Source organism: Oncorhynchus tshawytscha, unplaced genomic scaffold (assembly GCF_018296145.1).
Source record: "Oncorhynchus tshawytscha isolate Ot180627B unplaced genomic scaffold, Otsh_v2.0 Un_contig_564_pilon_pilon, whole genome shotgun sequence".
Lineage (NCBI taxonomy): Eukaryota > Metazoa > Chordata > Actinopteri > Salmoniformes > Salmonidae > Oncorhynchus > Oncorhynchus tshawytscha.
In genome coordinates, this window is record NW_024609738.1 from 180001 (window position 1) to 200000 (window position 20000).

The 20000-nt window shown below is 49.3% G+C and overlaps 1 protein-coding gene and 1 non-coding gene across 5 annotated transcripts in view; both read left to right on the plus strand.

The window, feature by feature from the left end:
• The window catches only part of LOC112240960 (voltage-dependent L-type calcium channel subunit alpha-1C), a 157114-nt gene that overhangs the window by 130908 nt on the left and 6206 nt on the right, over window positions 1-20000 (plus strand). For 3 of the 4 annotated variants that reach the window (XM_042317427.1, XM_042317429.1, XM_042317430.1), the window contains 11 exons: window positions 2495-2560; window positions 5634-5725; window positions 6046-6205; window positions 7862-7989; window positions 8624-8823; window positions 10463-10692; window positions 10849-10983; window positions 13529-13914; window positions 14116-14142; window positions 14925-15056; window positions 19561-19679. In XM_042317427.1, the coding sequence (XP_042173361.1) occupies window positions 2495-2560; window positions 5634-5725; window positions 6046-6205; window positions 7862-7989; window positions 8624-8823; window positions 10463-10692; window positions 10849-10983; window positions 13529-13914; window positions 14116-14142; window positions 14925-15056; window positions 19561-19679 (1675 nt within the window). The remainder of the gene's footprint in view (window positions 1-2494; window positions 2561-5633; window positions 5726-6045; window positions 6206-7861; window positions 7990-8623; window positions 8824-10462; window positions 10693-10848; window positions 10984-13528; window positions 13915-14115; window positions 14143-14924; window positions 15057-19560; window positions 19680-20000) is intronic. The other variant, XM_042317428.1, reaches the window with a different exon arrangement.
• Window positions 2152-2223, plus strand: trnav-uac. Its single transcript has one exon. It is a non-coding gene; the product is annotated as a tRNA-Val (tRNA).

Below are 20000 nucleotides of genomic sequence, written 5' to 3' on the forward strand. Positions count from 1 at the left end.
AGATGCAACGGGTCACGGGGTCACGGGGGGTCAATTGGAATTGAAGTCAGTCAATTCAGGATGGAAGTATACTGGAATGGAAATTCTATAAATCTGAGTTAGATATAACTGAGGTTTGGGAGGAAAGACCACGCCTCAACGTCTTTTAGTTCTGGTCTGTACCCGGCCAATCATTTAAAAAAAAATATATTTTAAATTAATTATCAATAAACCCATTTTTTTTATATACAGTGCCTTGCGAAAGTATTCGGCCCCCTTGAACTTTGCGACCTTTTGCCACATTTCAGGCTTCAAACAAAGATATAAAACTGTATTCTTTTGTGAAGAATCAACAACAAGTGGGACACAATCATGAAGTGGAACGACATTTATTGGATATTTCAAACTTTTTTAACAAATCAAAAACTGAAAAATTGGGCGTGCAAAATTATTCAGCCCCCTTAAGTTAATACTTTGTAGCGCCACCTTTTGCTGCGATTACAGCTGTAAGTCGCTTGGGGTATGTCTCTATCAGTTTTGCACATCGAGAGACTGAAATTTTTCCCATTCCTCCTTGCAAAACAGCTCGAGCTCAGTGAGGTTGGATGGAGAGCATTTGTGAACAGCAGTTTTCAGTTCTTTCCACAGATTCTCGATTGGATTCAGGTCTGGACTTTGACTTGGCCATTCTAACACCTGGATATGTTTATTTTTGAACCATTCCATTGTAGATTTTGCTTTATGTTTTGGATCATTGTCTTGTTGGAAGACAAATCTCCGTCCCAGTCTCAGGTCTTTTGCAGACTCCATCAGGTTTTCTTCCAGAATGGTCCTGTATTTGGCTCCATCCATCTTCCCATCAATTTTAACCATCTTCCCTGTCCCTGCTGAAGAAAAGCAGGCCCAAACCATGATGCTGCCACCACCATGTTTGACAGTGGGGATGGTGTGTTCAGGGTGATGAGCTGTGTTGCTTTTACACCAAACATAACGTTTTGCATTGTTGCCAAAAAGTTCAATTTTGGTTTCATCTGACCAGAGCACCTTCTTCCACATGTTTGGTGTGTCTCCCAGGTGGCTTGTGGCAAACTTTAAACAACACTTTTTATGGATATCTTTAAGAAATGGCTTTCTTCTTGCCACTCTTCCATAAAGGCCAGATTTGTGCAATATACGACTGATTGTTGTCCTATGGACAGAGTCTCCCACCTCAGCTATAGATCTCTGCAGTTCATCCAGAGTGATTGGGCCTCTTGGCTGCATCTCTGATCAGTCTTCTCCTTGTATGAGCTGAAAGTTTAGAGGGACGGACAGGTCTTGGTAGATTTGCAGTGGTCTGATACTCCTTCCATTTCAATATTATCGCTTGCACAGTGCTCCTTGGGATGTTTAAAGCTTGGGAAATCTTTTTGTATCCAAATCCGGCTTTAAACTTCTTCACAACAGTATCTCGGACCTGCCTGGTGTGTTCCTTGTTCTTTATGATGCTCTCTGCGCTTTTAACGGACCTCTGAGACTATCACAGTGCAGGCACATTTATACAGAGACTTGATTACACACAGGTGGATTGTATTTATCATCATTAGTCATTTAGGTCAACATTGGATCATTCAGAGATCCTCACTGAACTTCTGGAGAGAGTTTGCTGCACTGAAAGTAAAGGGGCTGAATAATTTCGCACGCCCAATTTTTCAGTTTTTGATTTGTTAAAAAAGTTTGAAATATCCAATAAATGTCGTTCCACTTCATGATTGTGTCCCACTTGTTGTTGATTCTTCACAAAAAAATACAGTTTTATATCTCTATGTTTGAAGCCTGAAATGTGTCAAAAGGTCGCAAAGTTCAAGGGGGCCGAATACTTTCGCAAGGCACTGTATATAGATAGCCTATTTATTTATTTATTGAAGTTTTTCCATATTAGAATTTTCATTTCAAATCACTTCCTGAATTGAGTGACTGAAATTCAGCTTGACCCCTGACCCTGCTTGAGAGAGGAATGTAGAAGGGAGGAGTCATGTGTCCAGCTAACCAGTCAGCATCTAACTGTCTCTCAAAACCCCAAACCCCTTCATATGCATGCTGTCACAGCCTACTCACCATGCTACAGGTTAATGATAAGGCTTACAGCTTGACATGGTATTTCTAGGGCGAAGATAAGCTGTCCTTCATAGGTCCCGTGTGGCTCAGTTGGTAGAGCATGGTGCTTACCACGCCAGGGTTGTGGGTTCAATCCCCACCGGGGAGGGACCAGTATGAACTTACTACAGTCTCCTTAAATAAGAGTGTCTGAACATTTTAAATGGAGTTGGTTTTATGAATGGAGGTGGCACTCCCCCAAATAAAACCCAAAACATTTGATAAAGGGGTTCTGGTAAAATAGTTATTTCTCTTGGGTTGGACAGTGGGGGAAAAGGACCATGACTATTTTTGCAGCAGTGTGTTGCCGTGTTTTTGGTGCTGTGGTGCTAGACAGTGTTGTTGACGTGTCACTGATCTCTCTCTGTCCCCCCCCCAGGCCCTCCCCTATGTAGCACTGCTCATAGTGATGCTCTTTTTCATCTACGCCGTCATTGGGATGCAGGTAAGAACTGCCGGTCGGCCCCCGAGCATCTGGGATTGGTCCTCTGTTTCTCTCCCTCCCTCTGTTTCTCTCCCTCCCTCTGTTCCTCTCCTCTGTTCCTCTCCTCTGTTTCTCTCCTCTGTTCCTCTCCTCTGTTTCTCTCCTCTGTTCCTCTCCTCTGTTCCTCTCCTCTGTTCCTCTCCTCTGTTCCTCTCCTCTCCTCTGTTTCTCTCCTCTGTTCCTCTCCTCTGTTCCTCTGTTTCTCTCCTCTGTTCCTCTCCTCTGTTGTTCCTCTGTTCCTCTCTCTCCTCTGTTTCTCTCCTCTCTCCTCTGTTCCTCTCCTCTCTCTGTTTCCTCTCCTCTGTTTCTCTCCTCTGTTCCTCTCCTCTCTGTTCCTCTCCTCTGTTTCTCTCCTCTGTTCCTCCTCTCTGTTCCTCTCCTCTGTTCCTCTGTTCCTCTCCTCTTCTGTTCCTCTCCTCTGTTTCTCTCCTCTGTTCTCTCCTCTGTTCCTCTCCTCTGTTTCTCTCCTCTGTTCCTCTCCTCTGTTCCTCTCCTCTGTTCCTCTCCTCTCTGTTCCTCTCCTCTGTTCCTCTCCTCTGTTCTCTCCTCTGTTCCTCTCCTCTGTTTCTCTCCTCTGTTTCTCTCCTCTGTTTCTTCCTCTCTCCTCTGTTCCTCTCCTCTGTTTCTCTCCTCTGTTTCTCTCCTCTGTTCCTCTCTCTGTTTCTCTCCTCTGTTCCTCTTCTGTTCCTCTCCTCTGTTCCTCTCCTCTGTTCCTCTCCTCTGTTTCTCTCCTCTGTTTCTTCCTCTGTTCTCTCCTCTGTTCCTCTCCTCTGTTCCTCTCCTCTGTTCCTCTCCTCTGTTCCTTCCTCTGTTCCTCTCCTCTGTTTTCTCCTCTGTTCCTCTCCTCTGTTTCTCTCCTCTGTTTCTCTCCTCTGTTCCTCTCCTCTCTTCTGTTTCTCTCCTCTGTTCCTCTCCTCTGTTTCTCTCCTCTGTTTCTCTCCTCTGTTTCTCTCCTCTGTTCCTCTCCTCTCCTCTGTTCCTCTCTCTCTGTTCCTCTCCTCTGTTCCTCTCCTCTGTTTCCTCTCCTCTGTTCCTCTCCTCTGTTCCTCTCCTCTGTTCCTCTCCTCTGTTTCTCTCCTCTGTTCCTCTCCTCTGTTTCTCTCCTCTGTTCCTCTCCTCTGTTTCTCTCCTCTGTTCCTCTCCTCTCCTCTGTTCCTCTCCTCTGTTCCTCTCCTCTGTTCCTCTCCTCTGTTCCTCTCCTCTGTTCCTCTCCTCTGTTCCTCTCCTCTCTGTTCCTCTCCTCTGTTCCTCTCCTCTGTTCCCTCCTCTCCTCTGTTCTCTCCTCTGTTCCTCTCTCCTCTGTTCCTTCCTCTCCTCTGTTCTCTCCTCTGTTCCTCTGTTTCCTCTGTTCCTCTCCTCTCCTCTGTTCCTCTCCTCTGTTCCTCTCCTCTGTTCCTCTCCTCTGTTTCCTCTGTTTCCTCTCCTCTGTTCCTCTCCTCTGTTTCTCTCCTCTGTTCCTCTCCTCTGTTTCTCTCCTCTGTTTCTCTCCTCTGTTTCTCTCCTCTGTTTCTCTCCTCTGTTCCTCTCCTCTGTTCCTCTCCTCTGTTCCTCTCCTCTGTTCCTCTCCTCTGTTCCTCTCCTCTCCTCTCCTCTTCCTCTCCTCTGTTCCTCTCCTCTGTTTCTCTCCTCTGTTTCTCTCCTCTGTTTCTCTCCTCTGTTCCTCTCCCTCTGTTCCTCTCCTCTGTTCCTCTCCTCTGTTCTCTCCTCTGTTCCTCTCCTCTGTTCCTCCTCCTCTGTTTCTCTCCTCTGTTTCTCTCCTCTGTTTCTCTGTTCCTCTGTTCCTCTCCTCTCCTCTCCTCTGTTCCTCTCCTCTGTTTCTCTCCTCTGTTTCTCTCCTCTGTTTCTCTCCTCTGTCTTCCTCTGTGGCACCTCTGTTTCTCTCCTCTGTTTCTCTCCTCTGTTTCTCTCCTCTGTTCCTCTCCTCTGTTCCTCTCCTCTGTTCCTCTCCTCTGTTCCTCTCCTCTGTTTCTCTCCTCTGTTTCTCTCCTCTGTTTCTCTCCTCTGTTTCTCTCCTCTGTTCCTCTCCTCTTCTGTTTCTCTCCTCTGTTTCTCTCCTCTGTTTCTCTCCTCTGTTTCTCTCCTCTGTTCCTCTCCTCTGTTTCTCTCCTCTGTTTCTCTCCTCTGTTTCTCTCCTCTAGCCAGTCCTGTCCCGTCCGTGTCGTTAGCTGTTCTAACCCCTGACCCAAGGTCCTGTATGTCCTGTCCTGTTTTCTCCTCCACACTAGAATAACCTTTCATCTCTCTACGTTCTCTCTCTAGGGGCTGGTTTCCCAGACACACTTTAAGCCTGGTCCAGGAATTAAAAGCTCCATTGAAAGTGATTTTAATACCAGGACTAGACTGAACCCATGTCCGGGCAACCAGCACTAGATGTTGTTACCTTATATACATGTTGAGAAGCCTTGTGGTTATTGTCCTGTCTCCTCGGCCCCCTGTCCTCTGTGGTACTGACCTGACGATGTCACCTGTCCTCTGTGGTACTGACCTGACGATGTCACCTGTCCTCTGTGGTACTGACCTGACGATGTCCCCTGTCCTCTGTGGTACTGACCTGACGATGTCGTCTGTCCTCTGTGGTACTGACCTGACGATGTCACCTGTCCTATGTGGCACTGACCTGACGATGTCGCCTGTCCTCTGTGGTACTGACCTGACGATGTCACCTGTCCTCTGTGGTACTGACCTGACGATGTCACCTGTCCTCTGTGGTACTGACCTGACGATGTCACCTGTCCTCTGTGGTACTGACCTGACGATGTCACCTGTCCTCTGTGGTACTGACCTGACGATGTCGTCTGTCCTCTGTGGTACTGACCTGACGATGTCGCCTGTCCTCTGTGGCACTGACCTGACGATGTCGCCTGTCCTCTGTGGCACTGACCTGACGATGTCGCCTGTCCTCTTCGATACTGATCTGACGATGTTGTCTGTCCTCTGTGGTACTGACCTGACGATGCCACCTGTCCTCTGTGGCTGTCTTGCACCATGTTGACCTGGCGTGCCCTGTGTCTCCTAACAACCTTGCCCCCTGCAGATGTTTGGTAAGATAGCCCTGAGGGACAACAGTCAGATCAACAGGAACAACAACTTCCAGACCTTCCCCCAGGCTACACTCCTGCTCTTCAGGTGAGCCGTCTGTTCTCCTCCTCTCTTTCCAGACTGTAAACCAACGTCACAAATTCCTGATTTAAAAGCCCCCAACAGATCTGGAGATGATGAAAGCACTGCCAATTCAGAGTCATGGTGTTTTATCAAACCCCTGTGCATCCTTTCCATCTCTTCTGCAAGCCGTGATGTCGTTTCCTACTTTTTGTTTGACAACTCTACCTTTGAAGGTAGGAAACCATGCAGCATTTCACCACCAGGTGGACTCTTCGTGGAGCCCATTCTTCCTGTACAGTAGAGCCTTCTGTGTGTGTGACAGCTGCTTGTTTACCTGTGCCCAGGTGTGCCACAGGCGAGGCGTGGCAGGAGATCATGCTGGCATGCGCCCCCATGCGACCCTGTGAGAAGGGGTCAGAGGTGGGACCAGCCAGCGAGGACCAGTGTGGGAGTCACTTCGCTATCTTCTACTTCGTCAGCTTCTACATGCTCTGTGCCTTCCTGGTAAGTAGCTACGGAGAGCGGGGAGGGACAATCACACTAGCTACAGAAAGCAAGGAGGGACAATCCCCAGCTACAGAGAGTCAGGAGGGACAATCCCACTAGCTACAGAGAGCGGGGAGGGACAATCCCACTAGCTACAGAGAGTCAGGAGGGACAATCCCACTAGCTACGGAGAGCGGGGAGGGACAATCCCACTAGCTACAGAAAGCAAGGAGAGACAATCCCACTAGCTACAGAGAGTCAGGAGGGACAATCCCACTAGCTACGGAGAGCGGGGAGGGACAATCCCACAAGCTACAAAAAGCAAGGAGGGACAATCCCACTAGCTACAGAGAGCAAGGAGGGACAATCCCACTAGCTACAGAGAGCGGGGAGGGACAATCCTACTAGCTACAGAGAGTCAGGAGGGACAATCCCACTAGCTACAGAGAGTCAGGAGGGACAATCCCACTAGCTACAGAGAGTCAGGAGGGACAATCCCACTAGCTACGGAGAGCGGGGAGGGACAATCCCACAAGCTACAGAAAGCAAGGAGGGACAATCCCACTAGCTACAGAGAGCAAGGAGGGACAATCCCACTAGCTACAGAGAGCGGGGAGGGACAATCCCACTAGCTACAGAGAGTCAGGAGGGACAATCCCACTAGCTACGGAGAGCGGGGAGGGACAATCCCACAAGCTACAGAAAGCAAGGAGGGACAATCCCACTAGCTACAGAGAGCAAGGAGGGACAATCCCACTAGCTACAGAGAGGAAGGAGGGACAATCCCACTAGCTACGGAGAGCGGGGAGGGACAATCCCACTAGCTACAGAAAGCAAGGAGAGACAATCCCACTAGCTACAGAGAGTCAGGAGGGACAATCCCACTAGCTACGGAGAGCGGGGAGGGACAATCCCACAAGCTACAGAGAGCAGGGAGGGACAATCCCACTAGCTACAGAGAGCAGGGAGGGACAATCCCACCAGCTACAGAAAGCAAGGAGGGACAATCCCACTAGCTACAGAGAGCCAGGAGGGACAATCCCACTAGCTACGGAGAGCGGGGAGGGACAATCCCACAAGCTACAGAGAACCAGGAGGGACAATCCCACTAGCTACAGAGAGCCAGGAGGGACAATCCCACTAGCTACGGAGAGCGGGGAGGGACAATCCCACCAGCTACAGAGAGCCAGGAGGGACAATCCCACTAGCTACAGAGAGCCAGGAGGGACAATCCCACTAGCTACAGAGAGCCAGGAGGAACAATCCCACTAGCTACAGAGAACCAGGAGGGACAATCCCACTAGCTACAGAGAGCCAGGAGGGACAATCCCACTGGTAGAGAAACCAATCGTTTTTTCTAGTATTCCAGATGTAGAGTTGATTATTCTGGTCTGTTATCTCTCTGTCAGCTGTTATTGGGACTGATGAGTTGATTATTCTGTTCTGTTGTCTCTCTGTCGGCTGTCATTGAGACTAGACCAGTTGATTATTCTGGTCTGTTATCTCTCTGTCAGCTGTTATTGGGACTGATGAGTTGATTATTCTGTTCTGTTGTCTCTCTGTCGGCTGTCATTGAGACTAGACCAGTTGATTATTCTGGTCTGTTATCTCTCTGTCAGCTGGCATTGAGACTGATGAGTTGATTAATGGGGTCTGTTGTCTCTCTGTCCACAGATCATCAACCTGTTTGTGGCTGTGATCATGGATAACTTTGACTACCTGACCAGAGACTGGTCTATTCTAGGACCTCACCACCTGGATGAGTTCAAGAGGATCTGGGCTGAGTACGACCCAGAGGCCAAGTTAGTACAACTTCAAACAGCACCTCCCTCCCTCCCTCCCTCCCTCCCTCCCTCCCTCCCTCCCTCCCTCCCTCCCTCCCTCCCTCCCTCCCTCCCTCCCCTCCCTCCCTCCCTCCCTCCCCTCTCCCCTCCCTCCCCCTCTTAGTCTCTCTCTCTCTCTCTCTCTCTCTCTCTCTGTCTCTCTCTCTCTCTCTCTCTCTCTCTCTCTCTCTCTCTCTCTCTCTCTGTCTCTCTCTCTCTCTGTCTCTCTCTCTCTGTCTCTCTCTCTCTCTCTCTCTCTGTCTCTCTCTCTCTCTCTGTCTCTCTCTCTCTCTTTCTCTCTCTCTCTCTCTCTCTCTCTCTCTCTCTCTCTCTCTCTCTCTGTCTCTCTCTCTCTCTCTCTCTCTCTCTCTCTCTCTCTCTCTCTCTCTCTCTCTCTCTCTCTCTCTCTCTCTCTGTCTCTCTCTCTCTCTCTCTCTCTCTCTCTCTCTCTCTGTCTCTCTCTCTCTCTCTGTCTCTCTGATCTCTCTCTCTCTCTCTCTCTCTCTCTCTCTCTCTCTCTCTCTCTCTCTCTCTCTCTCTCTCTCTCTCTCTCTCTCTCTCTCTCTCTCTCTCTCTCTCTCTCTCTCTCTAAATATTGTTGTCTGTTCTACAGGGGTCGTATCAAGCACCTAGATGTGGTAACACTGTTGAGGAGGATTCAGCCTCCTTTGGGCTTCGGGAAGCTCTGTCCCCACCGGGTGGCCTGCAAGCGTCTGGTCTCCATGAACATGCCCCTGAACAGCGATGGCACAGTCATGTTCAATGCCACCCTGTTTGCCCTGGTGCGAACAGCACTGAGGATCAAGACTGATGGTAACACATTTGATTTTGTGTGTTTACTGATTCTCTCCATCATTCTCTCCAGACCTCTCTCTCTTCTTCTCTGATTCTCTACCTCTCTCTCTTCTTCTCTGATTCTCTCCACCTCTCTCTTCTTTTGATTTTCTGTGTTTACTCTGATTCTCTCCACCTCTCTCTCTTCTTCTCTGATTCTCTCCACACTCTTCTCTTCTCTTCTTCTCTGATTCTCTCCACCCTCCTTCTCTTCTCTCTCTTCTTCTCTGATTCTCTCTCTCTCTTCTTCTCTGATTCTCTCTCTCTTCTTCTCTGATTCTCTCCATTCTCTTCCATTCTCTCCATCTCTCTCTTCTATCCTCCCCTCTCTTCTTCTCTGATTCTCTCCACCTCTCTCTCTTCTCTTCTCCTCCTCTCTTCTTCTCTGATTCTCTCCACCTCTCTCTTCTCTTTCTCCCCTCTCTTCTTCTCTGATTCTCTCCACCTCTCTCTTCTCTTCTCCCTCTCTTCTTCTCTGATTCTCTCCACCTCTCTCTTCTTCCTCTCCCCTCTCTTCTTCTCTGATTCTCTCCACCTCTCTCTTCTCTTCTCTGATTCTCTCTTCTTCTTCTCTGATTCTCTCCACCTCTCTCTCTTCTCCTCCCCTCTCTTCTTCTCTGATTCTCTCCACCTCTCTCTTCTCCTCCCCTCTCTTCTCTGATTCTCTCCACCTCTCTCTTCTCTCCTCTCTTCTTCTCTGATTCTCTCCACCTCTCTCTTCTCTTCTCCCTCTCTTCTTCTTCTCTCCCTCTCTTCTTCTCTGATTCTCTCCACCTCTCCTCTTCTCTCTTCTCTTCTCCCCTCTCTTCTTCTCTGATTCTCTCCACTTCTTCTCTCTGATTCTCTCCACCTCTCTTCTCCCCTCTCTTCTTCTCTGATTCTCTCCACCTCTCTCTCTTCTATCCTCCCTCTCTTCTTCTCTGATTCTCTCCACCTCTCTCTCTTCTCTCCTCTCTCTCTTCTCTGATTCTCTCCACCTCTCTCTCTTCTATCCTTCTTCTTCTCTGATTCTCTCCACCTCTCTCTCTTCTCTCTCCCCTCTCTGATTCTCTCCATTCTCTCATCTCCCCTCTCTTCTTCTCTGATTCTCTCCACCTCCTCTCTTCTTCTCTGATTCTCTCCACCTCTCTCTCTCTCTTCTCTGATTCTCCCCTCTCTCTCTTCTCTTCTTCTCTGATTCTCTCCACCTCTCCACTTCTCTCCTCTTCTCTGATTCTCTCCACCTCTCTCTCCTCCCCTCTCTTCTTCTCTGATTCTCTCCACCTCTCTCCCCTCTTCTTCTCTGATTCTCTCCTCTCTCTACCCTCTTCTTCTCTGATTCTCTCCACTCTCTCTCTTCTCTCTTCTCCACCCTCCCCTCTCTTCTTCTCTGATTCTCTCCACCTCTCTCTCTGTATGATTCTCCCCACCTCTCTCTCTGTATGCCCCACATGAACATGTGTGTGTGTGTGTGTGTGTGTGTGTGTGTGTGTGTGTGTGTGTGTGTGTGTGTGTGTGTGTGTGTGTGTGTGTGTGTGTGTGTGTGTGTGTGTGTGTGCGCGCGTGCGTGAAGGTAACTTGGAGCAATGACTATTGTTGGTTTGTACGGTCCCCGTCTGGTTTCTGTGTGTGTGTGAAGGTAACTTGGAGCAGGCGAACGAGGAGCTCCGAGCCATAGTGAAGAAGATCTGGAAGAGAACCAGTATGAAGCTGCTGGATCAGGTGGTGCCCCCTGCTGGAGATGATGAGGTGACGGTTGGGAAGTTCTACGCCACGTTCCTGATCCAGGAGTACTTCAGGAAGTTTAAGAAACGTAAAGAGCAGGGCCTGGTGGCCAAGGTGCCCCCCAAGACGGCTCTCTCCCTGCAGGTGGGTCACCCTGCAGAGCACCTTTTAGAAGTGTGTTAGTACTTCACTGAACATATCAAATTAGTACTAAAACAATGAGTCTGTGTTTCTGTTTGTTCCTCCACGTCTGTCGTTCCGTGCTGGTGCTTGTCTGTGCCTGTCTGTATTTCTACTCAGGCGGGCCTGCGGACGCTCCATGACATGGGTCCTGAGATCCGGAGGGCCATATCAGGTGACCTCACAGTGGAGGAGGACCTGGACAAGTCGATGAAGGAGCCGGTCTCGGCTGCGTCCGAGGACGATATCTTCAGGGTAAAGGTCGGCTACAGCCCCACACACCTCTCTGTCTGAACTACTGAGCTTCATCAGGCCCATCGCTTCTGCTGTGACCAGCTATAAGGATTACATCTGGTTCTTCACCATCCACCATCATTGACTCCAGATGCCACTTCAGTATTCACTACACTTCATAACCCACTACACTTCATAACCCACTACACTTCATAACCCACTACACTTCATAACCCACTACACTTCATAACCCACTACACTTCATAACCCACTACACTTCATAACCCACTACACTTCATAACCCACTTCATAACCCACTACACTACATAACCCACTACACTTCATAACCCACTACACTTCATAACCCACTACACTACATAACCCACTACACTTCATAACCCACTGCACTTCATAACCCACTACACTTCATAACCCACTACACTACATAACCCACTACACTTCATAACCCACTTCATAACCCACTACACTACATAACCCACTACACTTCATAACCCACTTCATAACCCACTACACTACATAACCCACTACACTTCATAACCCACTTCATAACCCACTACACTTCATAACCCACTTCATAACCCACTACACTACATAACCCACTACACTACATAACCCACTACACTTCATAACCCACTACACTTCAGTATCTACTACACTTCATAACCCACTACACTTCATAACCCACTACACTACATAACCCACTACACTTCATAACCCACTTCATAACCCACTACACTTCATAACCCACTACACTTCATAACCCACTACACTACATAACCCACTACACTACATAACCCACTACACTTCATAACCCACTACACTTCAGTATCTACTACACTTCATAGCCCACTACACTTCATAGCCCACTACACTTCATAACCCACTACGCTTCAGTACCCACTACACTTCATAACCCACTACACTTCATAACCCACTGCAGTTCATAACCCACTACACTTCAGTACCTACTACACTAAAGTACCAACAACACTTCAGTATCTACTACACTAATTTACCAACAACACTTCATAACCCACTACACTTCAGTATCTACTACACTTCATAACCCACTACACTTCAGTATCTACTACACTTCAGTATCTACTACACTTCATAACCCACTACACTTCATAACCCACTACACTTCATAACCCACTGCAGTTCATAACCCACTACACTTCAGTACCTACTACACTAAAGTACCAACAACACTTCAGTATCTACTACACTAATGTACCAACAACACTTCATAACCCACTACACTTCAGTATCTACTACACTTCATAACCCACTACACTTCAGTATCTACTACACTTCAGTATCTACTACACTTCAGAACCCAGTACACTTCAGTATCCACTACACTTCAGAACCCACTACACTTCAGTATCTACTATACTTCAGAACCCACTACACTTCAGTACCCACTACACTTCAGTATCTACTATATTTCAGAACCCAGTACACTTCAGTATCTACTATACTTCAGAACCCAGTACACTTCAGTACCCACTAAATGGCATTCTCATCCACTTAGACACCTAAACACGATCCCGTCCCAATAGAGGGAGACATTGCTGTTCCAGTCATAAACCAGGCCTTTGCTTTGCATTGTCCATACGACATAGACTGAATAGATTTAGTCATGATAGCAGAACAGCATGACTGTGTGCTTTTAGATGGATGTAACGCTAGACAATACTCATCCCTCTCTCTCTCTCTCCTCCCTCTCTCTCTCCTCCCTCTCTCTCTCTCTCCCCCCTCTCTCCTCCCCCTCTCTCCGCCTCCTCTCTCTCCTCTCCCTCTCTCTCCTCTCCCTCTCTTTCTGTCTCCTCTCTCTCCTCTCCCTCTCTCTCTGCCTCCTCTCTCTCCTCCCCCTCTCTCTTGTCTCCCTCTCTTTCTGCCTCCTCTCTCTCTCCTCTCCCTCTCTTTCTGCCTCCTCTCTCTCCTCCCCTCTCTCTCCTCTCCCTCTCTCTCTGCCTCCTCTCTCTCCTCCCCTCTCTCTCCTCTCCCTCTCTTTCTGCCTCCTCTCTCTCCTCCTCTCTCTCCTCTCCTCTCCCTCTCTCTCCTCCCCTCTCTCTCCTCTCCCTCTCTTTCTGCCTCCTCTCTCCTCTCCTCTCTCTCTCCTCCCCTCTCTCTCTGCCTCCTCTCTCTCCTCCCCCTCTCTATCTGCCTCCTCTCTCTCCTCCCCCTCTCTCTCCTCTCCCTCTCTCTCTGCCTCCTCTCTCTCCTCTCCCTCTCTATCTGCCTCCTCTCTCTCCTCCCCCTCTCTCTCCTCTCCCTCTCTATCTGCCTCCTCTCTCTCCTCCCCCTCTCTCTCCTCTCCCTCTCTATCTGCTTCCTCTCTCTGCCTCCTCTCTCTCCTCCTCCTCTCTCTCCTTCCCTCTCTATCTGCCTCCTCTCTCTCTCCCCCCTCTCTCCTCTCTCCCTCTCTCTCCGCCTCCTCCTCTCCCTCTCTATCTGCCTCCTCTCTCTCCTCCCCCTCTCTCTCCTCTCCCTCTCTCTCTGCCTCCTCTCTCTTCTCCCCATCTCGCTCCTCCTACAGCGAGCGGGTGGGTTGTTCGGCAACCACGTCAGCTACTACAACGACGGGCGCGACAGCGGACGCAACACCTTCCCACAATCCTTCACCACGCAGCGCCCGCTCCACATCAGCCAGACGGGCAGCCCCGGCGAGGGCGATTCCCCGTCCCACGAGAAGTTGATGGACTCTACCACCTTCACCCCGAGCTCCTACTCTTCCTCGGGTTCCAACGCTAACATCAACAATGCCAACAACACGTCGGTCCCCGGTGTGGTAGTGGGGGTTGGTGGCCCAGGGGGGGTCAGCCGTTTCCCGAGCCCCAGCATCAGTACTGTGGACGGGCAGAGCGGACCCCCGCTAACCCCGATACTACTGCCGAGGTCTGCATGGTGCTTCCCTCCCAAGAGGTGGGTGTCTCTCTGGTTTCTCTGGGTTCTGTAGAGTACGTTGGTGTTATTCTCTAGTCTGTCTTTTATCAGTGACCTCTCGTGGCCACCTTTGGTTCTGTTGCTAATTCTGATTGGTAGTCAACGGTAACTTCTTCTCTTGTCTGTCTGTCTCTCTCTCTCTCCTCTCTTCCTCTCCACACTGACTGACGCTGAGCACAGGATGTGTTTCTATGACTCCCTCATGCGGTATGTTGCTCTCTCAGGAGGAGAGAGAGAGTTGTAATGCCCAGGAGGCATCAGTATGGAAGGGTTCTGCCAACCCTGTTGTCCATACAGTCCCTGGCTGGATCCTTGCTGCACTGAGCTAAACATACTTAGGGACAGACAAGTGTCTGGACTTCAGTCAATATTTAACCTGTTTTTACTCTCCTGGTGTGATCTTGGTATATTTCTACCAGAGGAGGACGAGGAGATGTATATTGTACTGAACAGGATGTGGATATGCATCACCTACAGTGTTTTTAGCTCATGTAGCTCTGGTTGGATCCACCCTGACAGGAGTGACATCACAGGAGGTTGGTGGCATCTTAATTGGGGAGGACATGGCTCATGTTAATGACTGGAGCGGTACAGGTGGAATGGTATGAAATACGTCCAACACATGGTTTCCAGGTGGCCAATCCATTCGCTCCGCTCCGGATATTATTATGAGCCGTCCTCCTCTCAGCAGCCTCCTGTGGGTGACATGTGATTGGCTTACTTCCTCCTCAACAAAGCCTAGTGATTCAACCTGGTTGGATCCTCCTGAAGCTTTTCATTCAGCTCTGTAGAGTATAATACAGCACGCGGCTGGACCACTGTCACTATCTCTCTCCCGTGTGTTGATTCTCTATTCATTCTGCTTCTCGCCGCCATCTTGCTTCTAACCTCCCTCCTGCTGCTGTTGGGGAGAATCCTCCTGTCCTTCTATTGCTTCTTGTGAGCTGGTTAGTGAGAGGTGTTATGTTGTGTTTTTTAATCCTCTGCAGCTCGGACTCCACTGACAGCCGTCTGCCGTTCATCAGGCGAGAGGAGGCGTCGACGGATGAGACGTACGATGAGACTTACGCGGACGAGAGAGAATACCACCGAAGCGACCAGAACATTCTCACCTCAGACATGTACTGCTTCTCTCCACCTCTCTCTCTTCTATCCTCCCCTCTCTTCTTCTCTGATTCTCTCCACCTCTCTCTTCTATCCTCCCCTCTCTTCTTCTCTGATTCTCTCCACCTCTCTCTCTTCTATCCTCTCCTCTCTTCTTCTCTGATTCTCTCCACCTCTCTCTTCTACCCTCCCCTCTCTTCTTCTCTGATTCTCTCCACCTCTCTCTTCTCTCCTCCCCTCTCTTCTTCTCTGATTCTCTCCACCTCTCTCTCTTCTCTCCTCCCCTCTCTTCTTCTCTGATTCTCTCCACCTCTCTCTTCTACCCTCCCCTCTCTTCTTCTCTGATTCTCTCCACCTCTCTCTTCTCTTCTCTGATTCTCTCCACCTCTCTCTTCTATCCTCCCCTCTCTTCTTCTCTGATTCTCTCCACCTCTCTCTTCTCTTCTCCCCTCTCTTCTTCTCTGATTCTCTCCACCTCTCTCTCTTCTATCCTCCCCTCTCTTCTTCTCTGATTCTCTCCACCTCTCTCTTCTCTTCTCCCCTCTCTTCTTCTCTGATTCTCTCCACCTCTCTCTTCTCTCCACCTCTCTCTCTCTTCTTCTCTGCTTCTCTCCACCTCTCTCTTCTATCCTCCCCTCTCTTCTTCTCTGCTTCTCTCCACCTCTCTCTTCTACCCTCCCCTCTCTTCTTCTCTGCTTCTCTCCACCTCTCTCTTCTATCCTCCCCTCTCTTCTTCTCTGCTTCTCTCCACCTCTCTCTCTTCTATCCTCCCCTCTCTTCTTCTCTGCTTCTCTCCACCTCTCTCTCTTCTATCCTCCCCTCTCTTCTTCTCTGCTTCTCTCCACCTCTCTCTTCTATCCTCCCCTCTCTTCTTCTCTGCTTCTCTCCACCTCTCTCTCTTCTTCTTCTCTGCTTCTCTCCACCTCTCTCTTCTCTCCACCTCTCTCTCTCTTCTTCTCTGCTTCTCTCCACCTCTCTCTTCTATCTCCCCTCTCTTCTTCTCTGCTTCTCTCCACCTCTCTCTTCTTCTCCCTCTCTTTCTCTCCACCTCTCTCTTCTATCCTCCCTCTCTTCTTCTCTGCTTCTCTCCACCTCTCTCTTCTCTCCTCTCCCCTCTCTTCTTCTCTCTTCTCTCCACCCTCTCTCTCTCTCCATTCTCTCCCCTCTCTCTTCTTCTCTCTTCTCTCCATTCTTCTCTCCATTCCTCCCCTCTCTTCTTCTCTCCTCTCTCTTCTTCTTCTCTCCTCTCTCACCTCTCTCTTCTATCCTCCCCTCTTCTTCTCTTCTCTCCATTCTCTCTCTCTTCTATCCTCCCCTCTCTTCTTCTCTGCTTCTCTCCACCTCTCTCTTCTATCCTCCCCTCTCTTCTTCTCTGATTCTCTCCACCTCTCTCTCTTCTATCCTCCCTCTCTTCTTCTCTGCTTCTCTCCACCTCTCTCTTCTCTCCTCCCCTCTCTCTCTCTCTATTCTCTCCACCCTCTCTCTCTCTTCTTCTCTGATTCTCTCCTCCCTCTCTCTCTTCTTCTCTGATTCTCTCCACCTCTCTCTTCTATCTCTCCCCTCTCTTCTTCTCTGCTTCTCTCCACCTCTCTCTCTTCTATCCCCCCTCTCTTCTTCTCTGATTCTCTCCACCTCTCTCTCTTCTTCCTCCCCTCTCTTCTTCTGATTCTCTCCACCTCTCTCTCTTCTCCTCCTCTCTTCTTCTCCTTCTCTCCACCTCTCTCTCTTCTATCTCTCTCCCTCTCTTCTCCTCTCTGCTTCTCTCCACCTCTCTCTTCTCTCCTCTCCTCTTCTCTGCTTCTCTCCACCTCTCTCTCTTCTTCTTCTCTCTCTTCTTCTCTGATTCTCTCCACCTCTCTCTTCTATCCTCCCTCTCTCTTCTCTGCTTCTCTCTCTCCTCTCTCTTCTTCTCTGATTCTCTCCACCTCTCTCTTCTTCTTCTCTTCTTCTCTTCTCTCCACTCTCTCTCTTCATCCTCTCCTCTTCTTCTCTTCTTCTCTGATTCTCTCCTCTCCTTCTCTCTCTCTCTCTTCTTCTCTCTTCTCTCCTTCTTCTCTCTTCTCTGCTTCCTCCACCTCTCTCTCTCCTCCCTTCTCTGCTTCTCTCCACCTCTCTCTCTCTCTACCTCTCTCTCTCTTCTTCTCTGCTTCTCTCCACCTCTCTCTTCTATCCTCCCCTCCTCTTCTTCTCTTTCTCCACCTCTCTCTCTCTTCTCTCCATTCTCTCTCCCCTCTCTTCTTCTCTGCTTCTCTCCTTCTCTCCACCTCCTCTCTCTTCTTCTCTCCTTCTCTCCACCTCTCTCTTCTCTCCTCCTCTCTTCTTCTCCCTCTCCTCTTCTTCTCTCTCTCTCCTCTTCTCTCCACCTCTCTCTTCTTCTCTCCCCTCTCTTCTTCTCTGCTTCCTCCACCTCTCTCTTCTATCCTCCCCTCTCTTCTTCTCTGATTCTCTCCACCTCTCTCTTCTTCTATCCTCTTCCCTCTCACCTCTTCTCTGCTTCTCTCCACCTCCTCTTCTTCTCCTCTCTTCTCTCTGATTCCTCTCTCTCTTCTATCCTCCCCTCTCTTCTTCTCTCTTCTCTCCACCTCTCTCTTCTATCCTCCCTCTCTTCTTCTCTGATTCTCTCCACCTCTCTCTTCTATCCTCCCCTCTCTTCTTCTCTGCTTCTCTCCACCTCTCTCTTCTCTCTCTCACCTCTCTCTTCTCTCTCCTCTCTCTCTCTCTCTTCTATCCTCCCCTCTCTTCTTCTCTGATTCTCTCCACCTCTCTCTCTTCTATCCTCCCCTCTCTTCTTCTCTGCTCTCTCATTCCTCTCTCTCTTCTCTCTCCCTCTCTTCTTCTCTTCTCTCCACCCTCTCTCTTCTCCCTCTCTCTTCTTCTCTGATTCTCTCCACCTCTCTCTTCTATCCTCCCCTCTCTTCTTCTCTGCTTCTCTCCACCTCTCCTCTTCTTCTCTCTTCTCTCTCTCTTCTCTTCTCTCCACTTCTCTCTCTTCTATCCTCCCCTCTCTTCTTCTCTGATTCTCTTCTCTCTCTCTATCCTCCCTCTCTTCTTCTCTGCTTCTCTCCACCTCTCTCTTCTCCCTCTCTTCTTCTCTGCTTCTCTCCACTTCTCTCTTCTCTCCTCCTCTCTCTCTCTTCTTCTCTGCTTCTCTCCATTCTCTCTCTCTTCTTCTCTGCTTCTCTCCCTCTCTCTCTTCTATCCTCCCCTCTCTTCTTCTCTGCTTCTCTCCACCTCTCTCTCTCTTCTTCTCTGCTCTCCACCTCTCTCTTCATCCTCCACCCTCTCTTCTTCTCTCTTCTCTCCACCTCTCTCTTCTCTCCACTTCTCTCTCTCTCTCTTCTCTCTTCTCTCTTCTCTCTTCTATCCTCCCTCTCTTCTTCTCTCTTCTCTCTGCTTCTCTCCACCTCTCTCTTCTCTCTCTTCTCTCTCCTCTCTTCTTCTTCTTCTCTCTCTTCTCTCCACTCTCTCTCTCTCCACTCCTCCCTCTCTTCTTCTCCTTCTTCTCTTCTTTCTCTCTGCTTCTCTCTCTCTCTTCTATCCTCCCTCTCTTCTTCTCTGCTTCTCTCCACTTCTCTCTCTTCTACCCTCCTCTCTTCTTCTCTCTCCACTCCTCTCTCTTCTCTATCCTCACCTCTCTTCTTCTCTGCTTCTCACCTCTCTCTTCTCCTCCCCTCTCCTCTTCTCTCTTCTTCTCTCTTCTCTCCATTCTCCCTCTCTTCTATCCCCTCTCTTCTTCTCTGCTTCTCTCCACCTCTCTCTCTTCTCTCTCTTCTCTCTCCTCCTCTCTCTCTTCTTCTCTGCTTCTCTCTCTCTCTTCTTCTCTCTTCTCTCTCTCTCTTCTGCTTCCTCCCTCTCTTCTTCTTCTCTTCTCCCCTCTCTCTCTTCTTCTCTGCTTCTCTCCACCTCTCTCTTCTATCCTCCCCTCTCTTCTTCTCTGCTTCTCTCCCCTCTCTCTTCTTCTCTGCTTCTCTCCACCTCTTCTTCTATCCTCCCCTCTCTTCTTCTCTGCTTCTCTCCACCTCTCTCTTCTTCTCTGCTTCTCTCCTCCCCTCTCTTCTTCTCTGCTTCTCTCCACCTCTCTCTTCTTCTCTGATTCTCTCCACGTCTCTCTCTTCTATCCTCCCCTCTCTTCTTCTCTGCTTCTCTCCACCTCTCTCTTCTATCCTCCCCTCTCTTCTTCTCTGATTCTCTCCACGTCTCTCTCTTCTACCCTCCCCTCTCTTCTTCTCTGATTCTCTCCACTTCTCTCTCTCTTCTTCTCTGTTTCTCTCCACTTCTCTCTCTCTTCTTCTCTGCTTCTCTCCACCTCTCTCTTCTCTCTCTCTCTGTCTCTTTCTCTTTCACCATGAAAAGATATGCCTTTCATGGTCTCTGTGTGTGTGTGTGTGTGTGTGTGTGTGTGTGTGTGTGTGTGTGTGTGTGTGTGTGTGTGTGTGTGTGTGTGTGTGTGTGTGTGTGTGTGTGTGTGTGTGTGTGTGTGTGTGTGTGTGTGTGTGACCTTGCGTCTGTGTGTGTTTTCAGGCTGGTATATCAGGATGAGGAGAACAAGCAGCTGACTCCTATGGAGGAAGGAGAGGATGGGGGAGACAGGAGACCCTGGCACTCTCCCAGACGAGCCTTCCTCTGTCCCACAGCTCTGGGTAAGACCTGCATGTCTAGACCTCACTTCAACCCCCACTAACCTCCGACTCCTCACCCAAACCAAACACCCCTATCTCATACCAAATCCCCATATTTAGACCTGTCTGTCTAGACCTCACTTAAACCCCCACTAACCTCCGACTCCTCACCCAAACCAAACACCCCTATCTCATACCAAATCCCCATATTTAGACCTGTCTGTCTAGACCTCACTTAAACCCCCACTAACCTCCGACTCCTCACCCAAACCAAACACCCCTATCTCATACCTAAATCCCCAGAGTTAGACCTGTCTGCCTAAAGTACTGGGTAAGATTTGA